Here is a 20,867-nt window from a genome sequence, read left to right as displayed (position 1 = left end):
CCAATGAGGCCTTACAAATGGCAGAGAGGAGAAGGGAAACAAAATGCAAGGGAGATAGGGAAAGTTACAGAAAATTGAATGCAGACTTCCAGAGAATAGCAAGGAGAGACAAGAGGGCCTTCTTAAATGAACAATGCAAAGAAATAGAGGAAAATAATAGAAAGGAAAAAACCAGAGATCTGTTCAAGAAAATTGGAGATATTAAAGGAACATTTTGTGCAAAGATGGACATGATAAAGGACGAAAATGGTAGGGACCTCACAGAAGCAGAAGACATCAAGAAGAGGTGGCAAGAATAAACAAATTATACCAGAAAGATCTGGATGTCCCGGACAACCCAGATAGTGTGGTTGCTGACCTTGAGCCAGACATTCTGGTAAGTGAAGTCAAGTGGGTCTTAGAAAGCATGGCTAACAACAAGGCTAGTGGAGGTGATGGCATTCCAGTTGAACTATTTAAATCTTAAAAGATGAAGCTGTTAAGGTGCTACATTCAATATGCCAGCAAGTTTGGAAAATTCAGCAGTGGCCAGAGGATTGGAAATGATCAGTCTACATCCCAATCCCAAAGAAGGGCAGTGCCAAAGAATGCTCCAGCTACCATACAATTGCACTCATTTCACAGGCTAGCAAGGTTATGCTCAAAATCCTCCAAGGTAGGCTTCAGCAGTATGTGGACCGAGAACTCCCAGAAGTACAAGCTGGATTTCAAAGGGGCAGAGGAACTAGAGACCAAATTGCTAACATGCACTGTATTATGGAGAAAGCCAGAGAGTTCCAGAAAAATATCTACTACTTCTTCGTTGACTATGCAAAAGCCTTTGACTGTGTGGACCACAGCAAACTATGGCAAGTCCTTAAAGAAATGGGAGTGCCTGACCACCTTATCTATCTCCTGAGAAATCTATACATGGGACAGGAAGCAACAGTTAGAACTGGATATGGGACAACTGATTGGTTCAAAATTGGGAAAGGAGTAAGACAAGGCTGTATATCAGGGGTGTCCAACCTTCCACCTTCCCTGGGCCACATTAGAAGATGAAAATTTGGTTTGGGCCGCACATACATTTGGTTTGGGCTGCATGGGGGGGGCAGCCCTAGCCGTCCTCCGCAGCGCCGCTCCAAGTACGCTTACCGGCAGCTGCAATCTCAGACAGCAGAGGCTGCCAGCTTCGACTCCGGAGGGAGGGGGTCCACCTATTGACGGGGACGGCGCAATACAGTCACGCAGCCCCCGTCCCCTCCCCTCCCACTCCTTCCTTCCTTCCTTCCCTCTCTCCCCCTCTACTGTTGTGACGTGCCCTGGCCACATTCCGGCCGCAAGCGCCGGTAGTGTAACTTGAAACTTTGGAATTTCTTTAAAAATAAAAAACTGCACTGGGCCGCATTACGAGCTGACCTGGGCCGCATGTGGCCCTCGGGCCGCAGGTTGGACAAGCCTGCTGTATATTGTCCCCCGGCTTATTTAACTTATATGCAGAATACATCATGTGAAAGGTAGGACTGGAGGAATCAGAAACCAGAATAAAGATTGCTGGAAGAAATATCAACAACCTCATATATGCAGATGACACCACTCTGATGGCAGAAAGTGAGGAGGAATTAAAGAACCTCTTAATGAGGGTGAAAGAGGAGAGTGCCAAAAATGGTCTGAAGATCAACATCAAAAAACCCTAAGCTAATGGCCGCTGGTCCCATCACCTCCTGGCAAATAGAAGGGGAAGATATCAAGGCAGTGACAGATTTTGCTTTCTTGTGATCCCTGATCATTGCAGATGGTGACAGCAGCCACAAAATTAAAAGACGCCTGCTTCTTGGGAGAAAAGCGATGACAAACCTAGACAAAATCTTAAAAAGCAGAGACATCACCTTGCCAACAAAGGTCCGCATAGTCGAAGCTATGGTTTTTCCAGTAGCAATGCATGGAAGTGAGAGCTGGACCATAAAGAAGGCTGACCGCCGAAGAATTGATGCTTTGGAATTGTGGTGCTGGAAGAGGCTCTTGAGAGTCCCCTGGACTGCAAGGAGAACAAACCTATCCATTCTGAAGGAAATCAACCCTGAGTGCTCACTGGAAGGACAGAACCTGAAGCTGAGGCTGCAATACGTTGGCCATCTCATGAGAGGAGAAGACTCCCTGGAAAAGACCCTGATGTTGGGAAAGTGTGAAGGCAAGAAGAGAAGGGGATGTCAGAGGATGAGATGGTTGGACAGTGTCACTGAAGCTACCAACATGAATTTGACCCAACTCTGGGAGGCAGTGGAAGACAGGAGGGCCTGGTGTGCTCTGGTCCATGGGGTCACAAAGAGTCGGACACAACGAGTAAAGAGCAACAACTAGAATACCTCCTTATTAACCATGCTAATTGGGGTTGTTGGTAGTCCATCAACTTCTAGGAATTCAAGTCAATTTAAAAGGCTACGAAGTTAGCAGAAATGCTGCAAGTGTGTGTATACAGCAGGCATCCTGGCCTTAAAACTTTTATCAAACTGCAGCCTCCATCAGCTCTGCTTTGCATATGCAATGGCAAGGTGTGGTGGGAGCTGGAATCCAGCAACAAGCCAGAAGCCTGCAAGTTTCCTATTCCTGCTGTAGATTAACAGGGAGCTCCACTTGTGGCACTCAGCACGTGCCTCTTCATTAGTAGCCATTCTTCCTGACACATTGTCCAATTTGTTTGAAAAACCATTAACCTGAGCACATCTGCTTTGTGCTAATCTCAGATGGAGGAGCCAGCTATGGCACCCACGCAAAGACACTGATGTCAGCATAGGATGCTTTGTGTGAAATTCGAGCCCTTTGTTGCCAAAAAATGAGTGCTCTCATTCTGCAGGGATGTCTCTCCTGCCCCCTGCACCCCACAATCTCTCCGCTGGCCCTCTTTTTCATAAAGAATAAAGAGACTCTTCAGTTGGGGGGGGTCCTCTGTTTTTATTGCAATTACTTGTCTCTGACCTTTACTAAAACTTGCAAAAATCACAAGGAGATCAGCCTGAAAAGAATCATGTGCTCCTGGAGTACTTATCCAGGGAAACGCATTGAAGTAGAAAGGGATTAAGGGGAGCGAGAAAGAGAAGGTCACGCCAAACCAAATTGTTGGCAAGGCTGGGATTAGAGAGCAGACAGAAATCCACAACAAATTAGCCTGGCTTGGTTCAGCGATAGAGCAGCAGATTTTTTTTTTTAAAAAAAGCACAACAACAACAACGCACAAAAGGAAACCTCGAATTAGAACTGGAAGTCAAGAAGTCCTCAGAAATTCAGCAAAAAAATCCAAAACAAAGCAAGTATTGAAAAATACAAGGCATAGACCATCTTTAAAAGTAGGTATTACAACTTTTCGATTTCAGCAGCAAAGCATCATCTATTGCGAGTGCCTGCAGTGATAGATTTAGATAGTAGGGGGTTTGGAGGTTAAGGGCAGTTTGAGCATCTGTCTTTCAGAGCAGGAAGGTATAACAATAAATTGGAAGTAACTGCCTGCCAGGACTTAATTCAAGTACGGAAAGTTTTGTTGCTTGACATCCTGAGAAAACTGTGGGAGGTGATAAATATATGAGGCTAGGACTGTTTGTGTTGGGGAAGTAGAACAGATGAGGGAGAAAGGTTTGCACTGAAATGTACTGTTATATGCAGAATGTTGGTCATCTCGGGAAAAGAGGCTTTTCTTAAACTGTTTAGTTTAATGGTTTCCTTCTGATTTATCAGTCAATGTATTTGCAGAATCCTGTTCATTTAAGTTAGCGATAATAGAATTCCTATCTGTTGACGCTGCCACAGTGCTAGATCTTCTGAAGTACTAAAACATTTTTAACCACATTGAAGTGTTTAACAAATAAAAGAGAGAGAGCATACAATCAAGGTATAGCAAATACATTTAAAAACAATTACAGAAATCAGCAGAGGGTATGAATAAGTTTCAGGAACCCAGATTCTTATTTCCTATTCTAGCGCAAAACATGTTTTTGGTGGCTCATGACGCTGATGAAGAGGAGGAAGTCTAAACAAAAATTATGCTTCCATAAAAACAATTTTTAAAGGCCAAACCAAAGAGGTTCCTTTCCATTGCTGAAGTAATGCTTTATGGCTCCTCTGTGTTGCTTCACTATCCTTCCCTTTTCTTCTTCTTTCATTTAGGAGTCTGCACAGAAAATAAGTGTGTTTTCGGGAAACCCACTACCAAGAAGGGACACAGCCTTAGAATCCTCCTTTTACCCAGATCCAGAGTATTATTATGTTTCTATCTGCACTCCTCCTCCTCTCCCTTTTTAAGGAAGCTACTGCTCAATTTCCCCGGCAGTGTGCTACAGTCGAGGCACTGACAAGCGGTGAATGTTGCCCCGACCTTTCTCGAGTGGTGGTACCTGGCTCCGACCGCTGTGGATCATCCATTGGGAGGGGTCAGTGTGTGCCAGTGGTAGCAGATTCACGACCCCATGGACCTCAGTACATGCATGATGGTCGAGATGATCGTGAGCAATGGCCCCTACGCTTCTTCAACCGAACCTGCCAGTGCAACCGAAACTTTGCCGGGTACAACTGTGGTTCCTGCCGAGTGGGTTGGCGTGGACCTGCATGTGATCAGCAGATTCAGATAGGTAAGGAGGACAATAACAAGAAACAGAGCATGAAATATGCATCCTTCATTTTACCATAAAGGTGTGCCTTTTTTTTTCTATGAGGATTTCAGCATTTCTTACAGCAGATGTGGATATTTCCAGGGAAAATTTATTATCCGTTTTGAGTCAGCCTTCAGAATGTCTCTCAACTCTAATAAATTTCAAATGTCTTCACATCTGCCTGTATGCATTTATGAAGAAAGCATAATATTAAATAAAGCAGAATATATGGTAACAGATGTAGCATAAATGAAAATACAGTCTTTTTGAAATGTAGGTATAATTGCTAGACTGGCAATTTAGGGCCAGATTCACTTCTTATTAATGCACCTTTTTCTTCTCCATCAGTAAATTTCCCCTGGGCCTCAATCAAAATTGTACAAAATCCCAACATGTGAAGGAAGTACCCAGAATATATCTTAAAGATATGGTGTTTTGTGGGTGCTTGAGGTGTTGAAGCCCTCCCCCAAATTAGTAAGGAGGTGCAGTCCAATATCTGGAGATACATACTTTGCCCATTACTGTACTGTATATATGTCCATAGTTTAACCACAGTTGCATGGCTGAAGACAAACAAATGGAGTATTGGCCAGTTCTGTTTTCTCAGCTCACTACTTTAAAGCAAAACAAAACAAAACATAAGTTTCTTAAAGTTTCTTGGAGCCAACTTTTAGGCCCAACATTTACTTAATCGCTTATCCAGGTTTTACCACCAACCATGGTAGGGTCAGAATCTTAGATGGTAAGGTTTGCTATATTAAGAAATATTCAAAAGATTTAGACATTGACATCATAAGAGTTTGGGAGTTTTTAAAGATTAAAATGTATGTAATTATAACTTTCCCTCCCTTGATTTAGAGCTAGAGCAGGAACATTGTCAATCACATCTTAATCAAATCAAAAAGGGTGCCACTGATTAATCAGGCAGCTTGCTATTGAGACACACAGATTGTTGACGTAATCAGTCTCCTTGAATTATGTAGTGGAACCTGGGATTGCAAGGTTAAAGACCCCGGGTTTCTGATTAGCAAGGGTGAGGACATCAGCTGTCACCCCACAAAGCTTCCCTGTTCTCTCTGACCTACCACTACACTGATCTTTATCTGCTTCCTAGTCTGTGACAGTCAGATGAGATATTATGCGGTGGGGTTTTGTTTTTTAATTGTGGAGCTGGGCACAAAATATCCGGGGGGGGGGGGAATTGCTGTTGAAACCTGATAGGTGTTGGAGAAATAGAGAAAAAATATACAGGTTATGGATGTCAGTTTATTAAGCATTTCAACAACAGGTAGTGTTATATGGTGCAATTTATATAAGTGTTAGGAAGTACTTGGTTCCCATACTGAAATAAAGCTTCTGAAACTTCTTAAAGCAACTTCTTCCTTTGGGCTGGAACTTTCTCTTCACCTTCATCAGCACTGAAATTCTCCAGGCCACATTGTAATGTAAACTGTAATGTAAATTAAGCCACCAGTTGAATTGTTTCCTTCACAGACAACGTGTGTATGTGTGTGTGTGTGTGTGTGTGTGTGTGTGTGTGTGTGTGTGTGTGTGTGTGTGTGTGTGTGTGAGAGAGAGAGAGAGAGAGAGAGAGAGAGAAAGTTGGAGAAGGTTGTGTGTGTGTGTGTGTGTGTGTGTGTGTGTGTGTGTGTGTGTGTGTGTGTGTGTGTGTGTGTGTGTGTGTGTGTGTGTGTGAGAAAGTTGGAGAAGGTGGGAGCAGAAACTTCAGCTCTGATAACAGACCCTTAAAACATCCACTCAGCCTGAGGATTTGTATTTGGCTGTTGGAGGTGGGAGGACTTACAGACCATTTGAGCAGCCTGAAAACCTGATTTTTTTTTCAAATAAACATTAATATTATGCTATATATTGCTGCTCTTTTGGGAAGTACATGCATTTTGTGACTTTCCTTAGAGATATGGCGAGCAGAACTTTCCTGATGAATGCCTGTATTTCAAGATCAATTGCTACACTACTGTGCTATTTTTTTCTAATATGGCAATGCTGGCTATCATATAACCCACATATGAGTCACATGAAAACAAAACAGAACAACATTTTCTTGATCCTTCACACTGGGTGCAAGAGAAAGAGGATGAGGCTTCCCTTTTCCACTGTAGTTCTCATCACCAACTTGCAGACACTGTTCTGGGGAGCTGACCTCCAGAATAGTGTGGGTCGCAGTGGGGGAAAGAGCACAGCAGAGGAATGAAGAAGCAGAGAAAAATCACCCTCTCAGCTCCTTCCTTCAGCAGAAAGCCTCTGCAATGAATGGAAATAACATTCCATGCATGAAGAGGGAAATCTGGATTGACCAATTGTTCTTACACACACATGCATATTTATTTACATTGACTTGCTAAAGGCCATCATTCAGCTGAATATTATTTACAAGGACATAAGTCATGTGGCATAACTTTGAGTGATGAATTACGTCAGTGCTTATATTTCTTGTGATGCACAAAGTCATACAGCTGGTGCACAGCAAGAAATATAACCACCTATTTCTTAGCTTGCCACAATTTGCTGCCAAGGCTACACCACTGGATGTAATGGAATCCTGGCCATCATAACTTATGAATCAAGTTTAACAAGCAGTCAGTTTGCAATTTTCTTTGGTACTGGCATTTATAATGATCTTTATTCACTGTTTTTACTGAAAATATTATTTCATTATGTACGTTTGCTTATACTTTAATACCCTGATTTGAAGCCTTTCATTTTAAAAACCTCAGCATTTACAGCTGATTCACATGAGATGTCAGTGACTATATGGTTTATCTCTTGATGCTTGACAGTTAGATACATCAGATTACTAAATGTCCCATGGTATCTAAGCGATTCTGAAAGATTCTGAACCAGAAGTAGTTACATGGGAAAGTACACAACTGCCACTGTCAGCCTGAGTTGGGGATGAAGGATACTTCATCTCACCACTGTGGGGTGAGCCCCTCCTCCCGTTTTCTCCATGAGCCATCAGACACTTCTATATGCTAAGGATGCAGAAGACACCCTTCCTTCCAAATATTTGTATGAACTCATTTGGTTTACCCTTTCTGAGCCCATATCTGGACTGAAATTGATAACATGCACACTTTTTTTTGGTCCTAAGTAAATATTCTATATGCACAAGGTTCCTTCTGTCTGTGTGAAAAGATCTCTGAACAGCAACAATGCTCTTGTCTACAAATGTTGGTCAGAATCCTTTTCGTGTTTACGTAGGGTTTATATAACTTGACTGCAACCAATTGCAGCTAATTGATGAGATACTGGGCGGCACCTCAGTAGCACAACCAGGCATATGACTGGAGAGTACCCTGGCACCTCAACAGTTAGCTGCAATGAGCCACTGTGAGTTACAAAAACCTTACACAAACACTAAGAGGATTCTGGCCATTTATTCCACCCTGGAAGGACTTGTGAAAGGGCCTATTTTGCCTCAACATATTCATAGAGTTACAGTTTCCTGGGTGAAATTATGAATGACAATTTCTAATGTATATAGTCCAGATAACTCAATGGCTTAGGTCTTTGGTTACGGAGCCCGAGGTTGTGAAGTTCGATTCCCCCACTGGGCCTCCTTGACAGGTGCTGGACTTGATGATCCAGAGGGTCCCTTCCAGCTCTGCAGTTCTAATATTAGTCAGATTGTAGTGTGGAGTTAGGCTGAAATGCCTTTTCTTAATATTGATATTTATTACTGAATAAAATAACAGTATCTGCAACAATCCTATCATTTTGCAGGAAAAAAAGCTGCTCTTCAGATTAATTAACCTAGATACTTCTTTCTGAACACTGAGAAGCAAGCATTCCAAGTTCCCTGTTTCTGTCAATTCACCTTTATTCTTTCTAATCTTTAGTCAGAAGAAACTTAATGGATCTGAGTAGCGAGGAAAAGAATCGATTTCTTGAAGCCCTACAACAAGCCAAGACGACCGTGCACCCTGACATTGTGATTGCCACAAGGAGGCGGGAGGAAATCATCAATCCTGATACCAATACCCCACAGTTTGAAAATGTGACCATTTATAATTACTTTGTGTGGTCCCATTACTACTCTGTCAAAAAGACTTTTATTGGACCAGGGCAACAGAGCTTTGGTGGAATAGACTTCTCTCATGAAGGGCCAGCCTTTCTCACCTGGCACAGGTACCATCTCCTGCAGCTTGAGAGAGACATTCAGGTAATGTTTCCATTAAATTCATGTCATGCTACCACATTAAAGCACTGTTCGAGGCCCTAGCCAGCATAATCCGAGGGGGGGGGGGGATAATGAGAGTTGCCAACAAAGGACATCTGGGGTGGGGGGACAGACTCTATCCCTGAAAGAACAAACTGACAGACTAGATTCCAACTGCAAGCATTGTGGCAGGTTAGAATTTTTTTTAAATTCCAGACTAGGCTTTTTTTTGGGGGGGGGGAGGCTGATTTCAGTAGCAAAAGTAAATAAATAAAAATGGGAAGGGTTTTATAGGAATTTTGGAACTTCCTTTCTAAAGCATTATGGCTTGCATCCCACTTTATAGAAAGCAGCCTTGCTTGAAAGGGTGCCCAAGGACACATCTCCATTTAAAAATGTCCTCCCTGAGAAAGGCTGACAAAAACAAGGCCAGTCTAACAACGAAAAAACTAGGATATTGACTTTGCCCATCAGCAGTTAGCACCTGAACCACAGATTGGTGCATCATAGGTCAATCCTGTCTTGAAACCAGGGTTGCCTGAAAAGCTATGGCAAAAAAGTGGCAACCCATTATTTCCCCCATTACTCAAGAGTCGTGCTTGGTCAAAGAAGAAAGATCAAGGTCAAACTCCTATCAGAAGGGACATAAATTTATGATAATTTTTTTCTGATACATTTTCTTCATTTTTTTGTTTTCAATCTCCTCCTGAACTACTACAGAAGTTTCTTTCTCTCTCTTTCATTCACACACTCTCTTACACACACACACAAAGAATATGTGTTTTGTCTCCTTCAGGTAAGATGGAGAATAGCTGGTGTTCTTATTATTTAAATTTTTTGCAAGAACCAATTGGTTAGGCCCCTATTCCTTCTTCTAACTTCTTCTAACTTTTAGCCCATTGCTTCTATCACTCACCATGAAAGATTAAAAAATAACTTTATTCAGTATTCGTGAAGCTAACATTTGTCAGAAGAGAATTTCCTCAGATGTTAGACATGCTCTGAGAAGTTTGGAGAATTTTGCCTCTAGTTAAGACTGCGCAACATTCCATGTGAAAACCCATCTAGGATTCAAGAAATGGCTAGAAACAGTGAAATGTGTGGTGGAAAGGAATTTTCCCTACATGCCCAAATGTTATCCGTGTGGCATATATCATCATGGCCAATTTTTTTAACAAGCTCAAAATGTATATTGTGTCTAGATGTGATATGATTTTGTTCACCATTAATCCAAGGTTCTATTCACCAGGACATGCTACAGGACCCTTCTTTTGCACTTCCCTACTGGAACTTTGCAACAGGTAGAAACACCTGTGACATCTGCACAGATGACCTCATGGGCGCAAGAAGCAACTTTGATGCCACTCTCATAAGCCAGAACTCTCTCTTCTCCCAGTGGCGTGTTTTGTGTGCGAGTGTTGAAGACTATGACACTTTGGGGACCATTTGTAACAGTAAGCCATAATTTTTAAGTGTATTTTTTTAAAAAAAGTGTTAGGTATAAGAGGTAGACCTACTGCTATCCTGTAGCTTTCTGGATGATGAGGGATAAGAGCTGGTTCCGAGATTATGAGATTAAGAACAAGATGAACAATAGCAAACCAGCACAGTGACATCCAGAGTAGTTTGTGATTCTTCAATATTGGAATGTCAGCTTTTCTCATTGTTGTTTCTGCACCAGAACACATATAAGAGTGGTGCAGACCATTTATTGTTCAGGTCACATCATTTATATTAGCTTAGCAATGCTTATAGTAATACTTACCAGTCAGCATTATTGAGGAAGTGGAGAAGAAGGAGCTTTCTAAACAAGGCAATCCTATCTACATCAACTCAAAAGCCTATTGAATTCAGTGAGAGGTACACTCAGAGAGGTGTGCACAGTATAGAAACAGAGAAACTAAGGCCTGGTTGGCTTATACTGTACTTCCAATTTTTAGCACTGCATGAGCAGGTCTAAATTTTATACCTAACAAGGATTTCTTTTCTCAATCATTGTAGCAATCCCTGTTCTCACTCCAATACAATTTCAAAGTGGATAGGTTACAAACCTCCTATCTGTTTTGTGTATCTGGGATATTATGGTATGGCCACTAAAAAATCACTTGACATTAATGGAACACTAGAAAACATTTCCATCCTCCACCCACCCACTGTTTAAATCCAAACTGGTGGAAAGGAAATTGTTTTGTTTGTTTGTTTTTTAAGTTTTAAAACAAGATCTCCAACAGGACAGGTTGATGTGCTTCCTGGACACCTTAATTACAAGGTGGCCAGGTGGTATATGAGATTGTCTTGCATTGTACAAGGTATTCTCCAGCTCTCCACAGACTCTTCAGATTCTAGCACATCAGTTCAAAGCCTGTGGGAAGAACTCATGAGATAACTTCTTTTATGGGGCTTTTTCAGAGAACAAGATGTGGGCAGCTGGGGAGGCTGCAAAGCAATGAAGAGAGTGGTAAAGCACACAACCATGCTATGCTGCATTTCTGAACAAATGGATCTCATCTGATTTTTGGATGCTACACAAAATATAAAACTGATCAACTGGAGATTGCCAACTAGTACCAGGATCTCTGGGGCAAAGATAGGAAATAATATTTCCTGAAATCCTGGAGAGATGCTGCCAGTTAAAATTGACAAAGTTGTACTAGATGGAATCAATGATCTAACTGATCACAAGATAACTTCCTGTTTCCTTATATTCTCTAATACTTCACAACCACAAGGAAAGTTGAAACAAAGCGCCCAAAGAAATTCTAAAGCACCCTGTAAACAGGACACAAATGGGCTTTTCTTTTGAGAAGGAATTAAAACACTGGAGGGTAGATTTTTTTAAATTTTTTTGGAGGGTAGATTTTGGAATAGTGCTACCTGAATTACTTAAAGTACCCCTCTATCAAATAGAGATAACACAAAGCTGTCCTTAACCGAAAACTAAACATTTTAGTTGCTTTCCCTGTGGCCCATTATTGTCTTTCCTAGACTTTGTCAGAATCTTTGTAACATATTGAACTTTGCCTCTCCCCCTTCCCTGCTTCCCTCCCAACCTCTCTTCCCCCTTCACATGCCAGGCACAGAAGGTGGTCCAATTAGACGAAATCCTGCAGGAAATGTTGCCCGACCAATGGTGCAGCGCCTTCCTGAGCCACAGGATGTTGCTCTTTGCTTAGAAGTCGGATTGTTTGATACACCTCCCTTCTATTCAAACTCAACGGACAGCTTTCGTAATTCACTAGAAGGTAAGGATCTCTCAGACAAATAGGGTGGAAACAGAGGGGGCAAAATCGGTTGTACTCATCCAGTTTGCAGTGAGTGAGAATAGCAAAACAAAGTCATTTAGAAAACCTACCTTGTTTTTGACACCCACAATTATGTCAGGAAGTATTCCTTTCCAAGACTAAATACAGGAGTATTGTAACCAGCACCCTTCATTCTGAAATACTAACACATTACGAAAAAAGAGATCTACATACTGTATTTTAAAGCTCCCAAATAGTTTGCCAGGATACTGTAATGGTTAGTATTTTGTATTTGAATCCAAGTCATAGCTGAAAAGGAAGTTATGTTTTGAAAAATCTGAATAAGAGGTATCACATAGCTACACATGCAGAGGGTCTGCTATCTTTAAAAGAGTTTTGGCATTCCTGATTTTAGGTACAGATACCCATCTTTCTCCCCATAGGGTTTCTCTCTTTCATGCAAGAGTTGCTTCACATTTTGTGCAATAAACAGAATGGCTGTAGGTCCCCTGGTGTTTTCTGCCCTGAACTGGTAAAAGATTTTTGCACAATGCCAATTATTTAAATTACAGCTTAAGAAAGTTACTTTCTTGGACCTCAGCTTGCAGCACCCCCTCTTCCCAAGCAGCATAGCCAGAAGCTCTGTTTAGATCAGAAATAAATGTAGGTTCTAAGTTGATGTCACAAATATACACAGCCTTGATGCAATTCCAACTCATAGGCCAAGTGTGTAACAACAGAGATCAAGGTTGTTTTATTTTGAAAACTACATCATTCGTGGCTTGGAAGAAGAAGAGTGAGATGTCTGGATCAAGTCTGATCTTCTCATGGATTACAATCTGAGGGGCAATATTATGACTTTTGACAATATGAATGTCTACTTGGTGTTGAACTATTCTGACTGGGAGGATTCTGGAAACTGTAATCCAGAAAAGCAACTTTTCCCAACCCTGACCTCTGCTTCTGTGTGCCCTGTTATTTCTGACAATACTAGGTGGCAAAATACAAAACTTCCAGTTCATATGTTCACACTGTTTTGTATTTTGAAAGTGGTCACTTAAAGTCTGGTGTCTAGAAAGATCCTTACAGCCACACACAAAAATTGGGTGGTTTCAAGACATGAAGCCACACCGCACTTCTGCACAGCCCTGTTCAGCCCCTGCATCCTCAACCATCTCCATCCCTGTGGGGAGCAGAGGAAAGCTGTAAGCTTCGTTCTTTTTAAAAAGTGAAAAGGGGGGAAAGAGGAAAAAAATCCTCTTCCATCTCTCCTGTCACAAGGGAATAGGGAAAAGCAGGATTTTTTTAAATTGGAAAGTGGCATGGTTGGGGGGGGGGGATCTGCTTTGATTTAAAGCCAGCAATCACACATTCTGGAAACCGAACTAAAAGCAATACTACCCACACTAAGAAAACAGTAGGCTCTGCCAGGGATCCAAAAAGGTGCATTTAGCAATGTATAAGCGCCAGACTGGTTCACAATTACCAAAATATCATGCCATTGCCTGAAAATGGATCAAACCTGGGCATGCCAAAAGCAGCCCAAAAAATGAGATAAATTGCTATCTGATCACACTGTAGTATTCTCATCTCTGTGCAAAACATACAACATAACATTTTACTCAGTACATACTGAGCCATTTGGCTTCACTTCCTATAATGCCTCCCCACTTGCAGCAAAAAAAATATTCTTGGACTTCTGGTGACCAAGATGATTCTCTTCCAAGAAAGGTGTGTAGTGGTGCTAGAAAATCTGAATGGAGGATTGTGAGGCCCCTCAACCCTAAGGTCCCTTTCCAAAGTCAATCTGTTGGCAGCCATTCAAGAAAAGACAGGTGAAGAACAGAAGAAACAGCTGGCCAATTAGCATCTTTGACTCCTGGCATCAGCCATTAGAAAATGTAGATGGTGGTTTCCATTATGTTCTCTGCCATTCTGATCCAAAAGCAATAGCCTCTGAACTCGATGCTTGAAAACATATTTTTTTTTGTATTTTACCACCAATGTGCAACACTTCACTTTACTTATCCAACAAAAGGATTAGCAAGCATGCCACTTCTGCTTCATAAAGTATTGCCAGATTACTTAGGCTTACGTAACCTCAAAAAGGACAGGTCTAGGGAAACAGCAGCCATATATTCAAGAAGGAATAGGGGAGATGCTAAGCGGTTTCCTGAAGTCAGCCAAAAGAGTTGCCTAACATTTGACTAATCAAAACTGGATCGGGCTGTGAATGCTGAAGGATTTCCACAATTGTTTCTAACCAGCCTCTTTTCTTTATTCTAATATACAGGCTATAGCCATCCTTCTGGAAAGTATGATCCAATTGTCCGTAGTCTTCACAATCTGGCCCATCTCTTTTTGAATGGCACAGGAGGGCAAACCCACCTGTCTCCAAATGATCCCATTTTTGTCCTCCTGCATACCTTTACTGATGCAATCTTTGATGAATGGCTGAGGAGACACAATCCTGGTGAGATTTTTTGGTTTGCGTTGCTTTCTCATACTGAATCAAGGGTTGAAGTCCAGTTTGTACAGCCACACCATATAAGGCTGATGATGATTTTGGAATAAAATACATTCCAGTTCACCCACCCACCCACACCCACCCACACACAAAGGTCCCAAGGCTCCATATGGATCTCATTTGTTCTGGGGAAGCTGTTGGGGGCCATGGGATGGGAGCGAAACTTTCATTTCCAACACTTGGCACCACTAGTAAAGTCATCCCCATAATGGCAATTTACAGAAACTGCAGCCTCCCTGTTACCATCCTGCATCTTGCAAAAACTTCCCCACAATGAACAGGATTATATAATTATTTTTAAAGGCAATTTTGAAGCAGTTTTAGAAGGATGTTGACAGGAATTTTTCGAGTTTCACTCCATTCTCTAAGTAATGAAAAGCTAAGGAGGAGGATAACAAGAAACAGAGCAGTTTACTTTTTAAATGTTGTGATCAGTTCACAACATTGGTTTACTCTTCAGACACTCTAACAAGTAATAGGAAACTTTCCAAGCTCTGCAAAGGAAATGTTGCCATCTCGCTGCAACCATGCAGTAAAGCACAGAGCTCAGTAGAATAGTTCTGTCCTCTTTTCCCTTGTTTCTAGAAGCAGAATAAAATATAGTTAATGAAGGAGTTGCCGTGTTAAATCTTGTGGCATTTCCCCTTGATTGTCACAACAACCATAGCACTCTCTTTCGCCCCTCTTAATAAATGCAGGCCAGGTACTGCTATCCAAAATGGCTATCCCTCTTCCAAAGAAAGGGAAACAAGGCACTCACTACTGCAGGATTCTAAGGATGTAATTGTAAGTTTCATTCCTGCACTGAAGAGTAAGATTTTTCTTCTTGCCTGCAAGAAGGTGAGAACTTTGTTTCAGTGTCAGTTGGAGTTTTCACATTTGGCAGAACCATTCTTGTTCAAATAATGTGAATTGCACAAAACTGTTATGTCTTTTGCCTTGGTGCCTGGACCATTAAATGACTAGGAGCATAGGATGGCCTGTTTGCATCTTTTTGATTAATCCGCCTGTTCTTCTGTATTTACTCTGTGTGTGTGTGTGTGTGTGTGTGTGTGTGTGTGTGTGTTCAGCTTCACAAAGGGAAAAGACACTAATGTTGCATAGATGTGCTTTGTGCAAATTGCAAAAACAGTTCAGGGAGGGAGGGAAGAAGTGAGGAATCTGACAGGACTTGAAAATTTTTCAATCTGTTAAAGCCTAAATAGGCCAAATGAGGAACTGAGTATTTTTCACATCCTTTCAGGGCACACATTTTCAGGTAGTACTTAAAATATCTTACAGCACTGTTTCTCCATCTCAAGTCAAATGGCAGTTCTGGCAAGTTGCAAATAGCTGTTTCCCAATGCAGTAAAACCCCACAAGTTCGTGTCATGTTCTGCTAACAGATACAAAGCAAAGGCAGATGGCATCACAGGAGGGAGGCCGTTTCTTTGTGGTTCTGGGCAGAAGAGAGCTAAAGGAAGGAAGGAAGATAGAAGAAAGGCACATGGAGCAGATTTTTTTGGGGGGGGGAGAGAGCAAGAGTTTCCCAATTATACTGGAGGTTTGGAGGATCCTCCTAAGATTGTTGGGGAAGAATTCCATTTGCTTCATTTATTGAAATGAATGTTTGAATATTTTTCCCAACCTGACCTGTCCGCACAATGGAATGCAGCTGGGATATGCATTACCTCCAGACAAGTGTGCAGAACCAGCTCAAAGAAGGGTATTGGTGTGATCAAGACCACAATGTGCTAGAGGAAAGACTCTTTAGCCCACAATGCAGAGCAACAACCCCATGGCTCCCTTCTGTCCCATTCAGCATTTGGGGGTTAAAAGATTTTAATCAAAGTTGCCCAGGGATTGGAAGTAGGGATTTTAAAAAAAATGAGCTGATGGTGCCAAAGGAGAAGAGTGGCAGGCTCAAAATCAAGCTAGGTTTTCTACTGAGATTGAGAGATGCACAAATAGCATCACAGACCTGGACAAGGATCAGGTGGGACTATGACCAAATAGTTACAGGGGAGGCCAGACTGCATCCCCTTATTCAGGCATACATTAAATCAGGGGGCTGCTGTACATCCCTTGAAATTCAGGTATACCCACTAGTCCACATATCTAGAAATCATTTTCACCTATTTAACATCAACCGGCAGTATAGACATATTTTACCAGTTACAAACGAATGGCCTCCATGTCTGCCCTTGCTTTTCTTTTCTGTCTTCTTCCCTTTTTCTCTTCTTTACACTTCAAAGCTACTTGCAGGAAGTATATCAATAGGTTCATAAACCTGTAATTTACAACTGTGTAAGTTATACTTATGAAATTCATTTATGAAACTGTTATAAAGTGTGGCAACTGCCACACGGGATAACAGAAACTACCAGAAAAAGGCAGCATTTGGTATGAATGTGTCACTTCTTGTATAAACTGTTTAGGAAAAGCAGTGGGGGAGGGGGTCCCATGTATCCATGGGGTAACCATTGTTTTTTTCTACGTTATGTCTGTGATACTCTGACAAGGACATTTCCATTAAACATTTACATGGCAAGGGACAAAATTCAATGTGGGAAACATGCAGACCTATGTACAGTAGGAGGGAAAGCATTTAAGGCTACTTGACCATCCCTGTCACTGGTATTTCAGAATGCTTTCAAATCCAAGCAGGATTGGGTGTTTTTAGAAGATGCACAGAAGGTCCTTAGGATAGAGACCAAAAAATTATCTAAAGATGGGAGGTTTGGAGGAGGAAAAAAAAACACCCCACTCCTTTAAGGTATGCGCAGGAATAGAAGGCCATGACATAGGTGCATATATGTCTGATCATGGCAATTCTTTTTATTGTGGTGATCCAGCCATCTACATTCCTTCTGCTCAACATACAAATGGTCCTTCCAGACTGAAGTCTCTGTGCACTACTCTTCAAAACACGTTTAGCAATTATTCTGTCTTCTCCAGATCTTGGGGGTGAAGAAAGGGGACATAAAAAAACCACAGTGGGCAGAACCTTACTCCTAAAGCACCAAAATTATTGTATAGTGGCTAAAATTTGAGTCTAAGACTTAGGAACGTGGACTTAATAGAATGGATCTTAGAGGATCAGTCTTCAACAAACTTTCTAAGTCAATTGATGTAGGCTTTCAGTCACCAATAGTAAAGAACTGGTTCCTATGGAGAAAAGAGATGCATCATACTTTAACAAATTCTTGAACTGAACTACTCTCTCTCTCTCTCTCTCTCGTTCTCTCTCTCTCTCTCTCTCTCTCTCTAGATATCTCAATATACCCACTAGAAAATGCCCCCATTGGACACAACAGACAATACAACATGGTACCATTCTGGCCTCCTGTGACCAACAACGAGATGTTTGTTACAGCACCAGAAAATCTAGGCTACACTTATGAAGTTCAGTGGCCAAGTAAGTGATGTACTCCACTCTTTTTCATTATACAGCAGACCCTGCCACCACCATCCCACTTTCTCTGCTTCATTGGGACAAGTGCTGATTATTCCAGTATATCCTGCATGAAATTGCTATAAACAACTAGTCTCCTTTCCCCAGCTGCTTTGAAGTGGACTCTATCCATAACATACTAGATGAAGCATATCAGCAGCGACGGACTTTCTGTCTGCGTTGCTTGTCTGAATGACGGAGACAAATAGAGGTCAACCATGTTTGCCACCTTAATTTGCTAGCAATAATCTCAGCAGTGACAAGCACATGTTGGCAGCAGCAAAATGGGTCCCAGAGGGCTGGGGTGGTCCCGTGCTGCTTCCAAACCTTTAGAAGCTGTCTGAACTGGTCTAGAATGGCCATGTGGGGCCACAGCTGATCATTTAAAACAGGGGTGAGCAAAGGGTGGCTTACAGACTGCATGAGCTTCTAGAGGCATTTTTGAGTCCACCAAGAATCCTTCATATTAAAAATGTTTTTAGGATAACAAAGTGATAAATTTGTGCTCCTAAAGGCCTCCAGGCAAAGCAGTTTTTATATTAGGACCTTGTGGTGGGTCCATTAAGGCAGTGGTCCCCAGCCTTGGGCCTCCAGATGTTCTTGGACTTCAACTCCCAGAAATTCTGGCAGAGGTGGTGGTGAAGGCTTCTGGGAATTGTAGTCTAAGAACATCTGGAAGCCCAAGGTTGGGGACCACTGCACTAAGGCCTTCCAACCTCATAAAAATAAAAAAAAACATATTAAAAAAAACCTAAGTATACCCATCTGGGGAGGCCCTGTGTAGTCTCTTTCAGTTTTCAAAAAAGCTTGCAGTGCAGGCCAATAAGGTCAGGGAGGTAAAACTGGGGCAGATGCAGACTCTGAACTCTTTGCACTTACCAGCCCCTGATCTACAGCACAATTATTATTCAGGTGGATCGCACATGTATCGACAACCTTCTGTCTTTGACTACATGTTCTCTTCTTTCTAGCTCGAGCTCTCCATATCACTGAGATTATAACAATCGCCATTGTAGCAGCATTGATCCTGGTTGCCATTATATTTGCCGGAGCCACTTGTATAGTTCACGCCAGAAGGAGGGAGGATGAATTTCACCAACCTCTTCTCACTGAGCAGTATCAGACTTATTCAGATGATTATGACAACATACCAACTCCCAGCCAGTCCATGGTGTGAACTGGCAGCTGCTTAACTGCACTCTGCAGTGCTTGTCTTTCCTGATCAACTTTACAATAACGAACATTAAGAGTGACAAAACCTTGTTAGATCTCATATCACCAGGGACATCTTGAGACTTCTGTGGCTGCAATAGGTTTTCTTCTTTAGAGTTGCTCTCCATTTTCTTCAGTTCTGTGCACCTCACTTTTTTGCCATGAAATAAAATGCCTTTCCAATCAAAATTGTAAGAGACTGATGCTAACCATTCTGTGAAGGCCTAAGATAATTACTATGTATACATTTCCTGTTCAGCTGTTGTTTTGTGACTCTTTCTGCCGCCTGTGGTAAGTTATGCAAGATTTAAAGCTGAAATAAAATAAAAGGGTAGCTGACATGAAGATTTTAAACAGTATCAAAAAGCACCCATGCATTCAACAGCCTGTTGTGGAATATAATGAAAGGGATCAAAATTGTCTAACTCTTTTAGAAGCCTTGTCTTCTCTCAGAATTGACTTTATTTGAATTCGGTGACCTGGTTGGCTAAGAGATGGGTCATCTGGAAGCATTGCCTTAACTCTAAAACTGCTTGCTTCATTTTCCCTCAATGAAATTAGCTTGTAGGAAAATACAGCACTGTGCAAGATAATGCCATACACACTCCATGATACCCATTTGGTTGGGATGACTCTATGAAAATGGAAGGGGAAAAAATCCTAACGGGAGGAATGATGGAACTGGAGCAGCAACAGCAGCAAGGAAGTGAAATCATGGCAACAAATAGTTTCATCATTAAAAAGGAAAGGAAAGGAAAGTACCACACAGTGAAGTACTTTTGCACACAAAAACCTCTTCAATTAGTTTCAAATCTAAAGTCAAAATGTACAAACAAGTCAAAATTCATAACAAGGATGCCTAAATATTGCTCAAAAGACATACATACATGTATATCTCTAGTTTTACATGCACTAATTTGTACTAGCTGATTTTTTTTCCTTCCGACCTATTCCAGAATAACATGAACAGTAACTACAGGCATGTTGTATTATTCATTCACTTACATTCTTAGATCATAAGCCATTTCTATACAGTTCTTCTCAGAAGTGGTTGATAATGATCCATGTTCACATGCATGGAACCAAAATGCATCCCTGTCTTTTCTATACCATGAGTCAATATGTCCTTTTTTAAATGAATGATTTTTAAAAGACTGACACAAGAGGGAAGCACTTAGAAATTTGATTTTCCCTCCACCTAGAATCAACCTAAAATCTGTACTTCATTAATCTATGGTATACAGAGATTATACCGAAGGAAGGTACCTACTCTCCTATTTAATATTTGTACAGATCAAAGGAGTATAGTTTCTCATTGTGAGGAAGAAAAATCTGAATATCTGTCAAATTGCAAATATGGCAGGTTAAGGGCACAATGCTATGGTATAATATATAGCCACCTCGATTCCTTTCATCCTTCACCACAGCAATTCCCATTTCCTTCAGCAGAATCATATCCCTTGAACCTAGAGTTGCCTCTTCCCTAAGTTTGGAAGTAACTAGATACAAATAGCCAACTACTTGCAATTGTTTCTTTCTCCCAGTATAGCTCCATTATGCCCCCTGCTGCTGCCTCAGAGTTTGTTGTGTGCACTGAGGCAATGACAAGGTGTGTGGAAGGGCAGTGCTTTTGTACAACACACCTGTTGCTTGC

The 20,867-nt window shown here is 41.5% G+C and overlaps 1 protein-coding gene across 1 annotated transcript; it reads left to right on the top strand.

The window, feature by feature from the left end:
• The first annotated feature begins 2,975 nt into the window (after window positions 1-2,975).
• Window positions 2,976-19,408, top strand: TYRP1 (tyrosinase related protein 1). The gene is made up of 8 exons (XM_020782893.3): window positions 2,976-3,323; window positions 4,138-4,598; window positions 8,480-8,802; window positions 10,049-10,253; window positions 11,874-12,041; window positions 14,335-14,514; window positions 17,819-17,965; window positions 18,973-19,408. Exons 2-8 carry the CDS (start codon window positions 4,235-4,237, stop codon window positions 19,176-19,178), a joined length of 1,593 nt encoding a protein of 530 aa, XP_020638552.3. The 5' UTR covers window positions 2,976-3,323; window positions 4,138-4,234; the 3' UTR covers window positions 19,179-19,408.
• Window positions 19,409-20,867: the final 1,459 nt, after the last annotated feature.

The sequence above is a fragment of the Pogona vitticeps genome, chromosome 2 (genome assembly GCF_051106095.1).
Source record: "Pogona vitticeps strain Pit_001003342236 chromosome 2, PviZW2.1, whole genome shotgun sequence".
In the NCBI taxonomy this organism is placed as follows: domain Eukaryota; kingdom Metazoa; phylum Chordata; class Lepidosauria; order Squamata; family Agamidae; genus Pogona; species Pogona vitticeps.
This window is presented reverse-complemented; position numbering and strand designations above follow the sequence as displayed.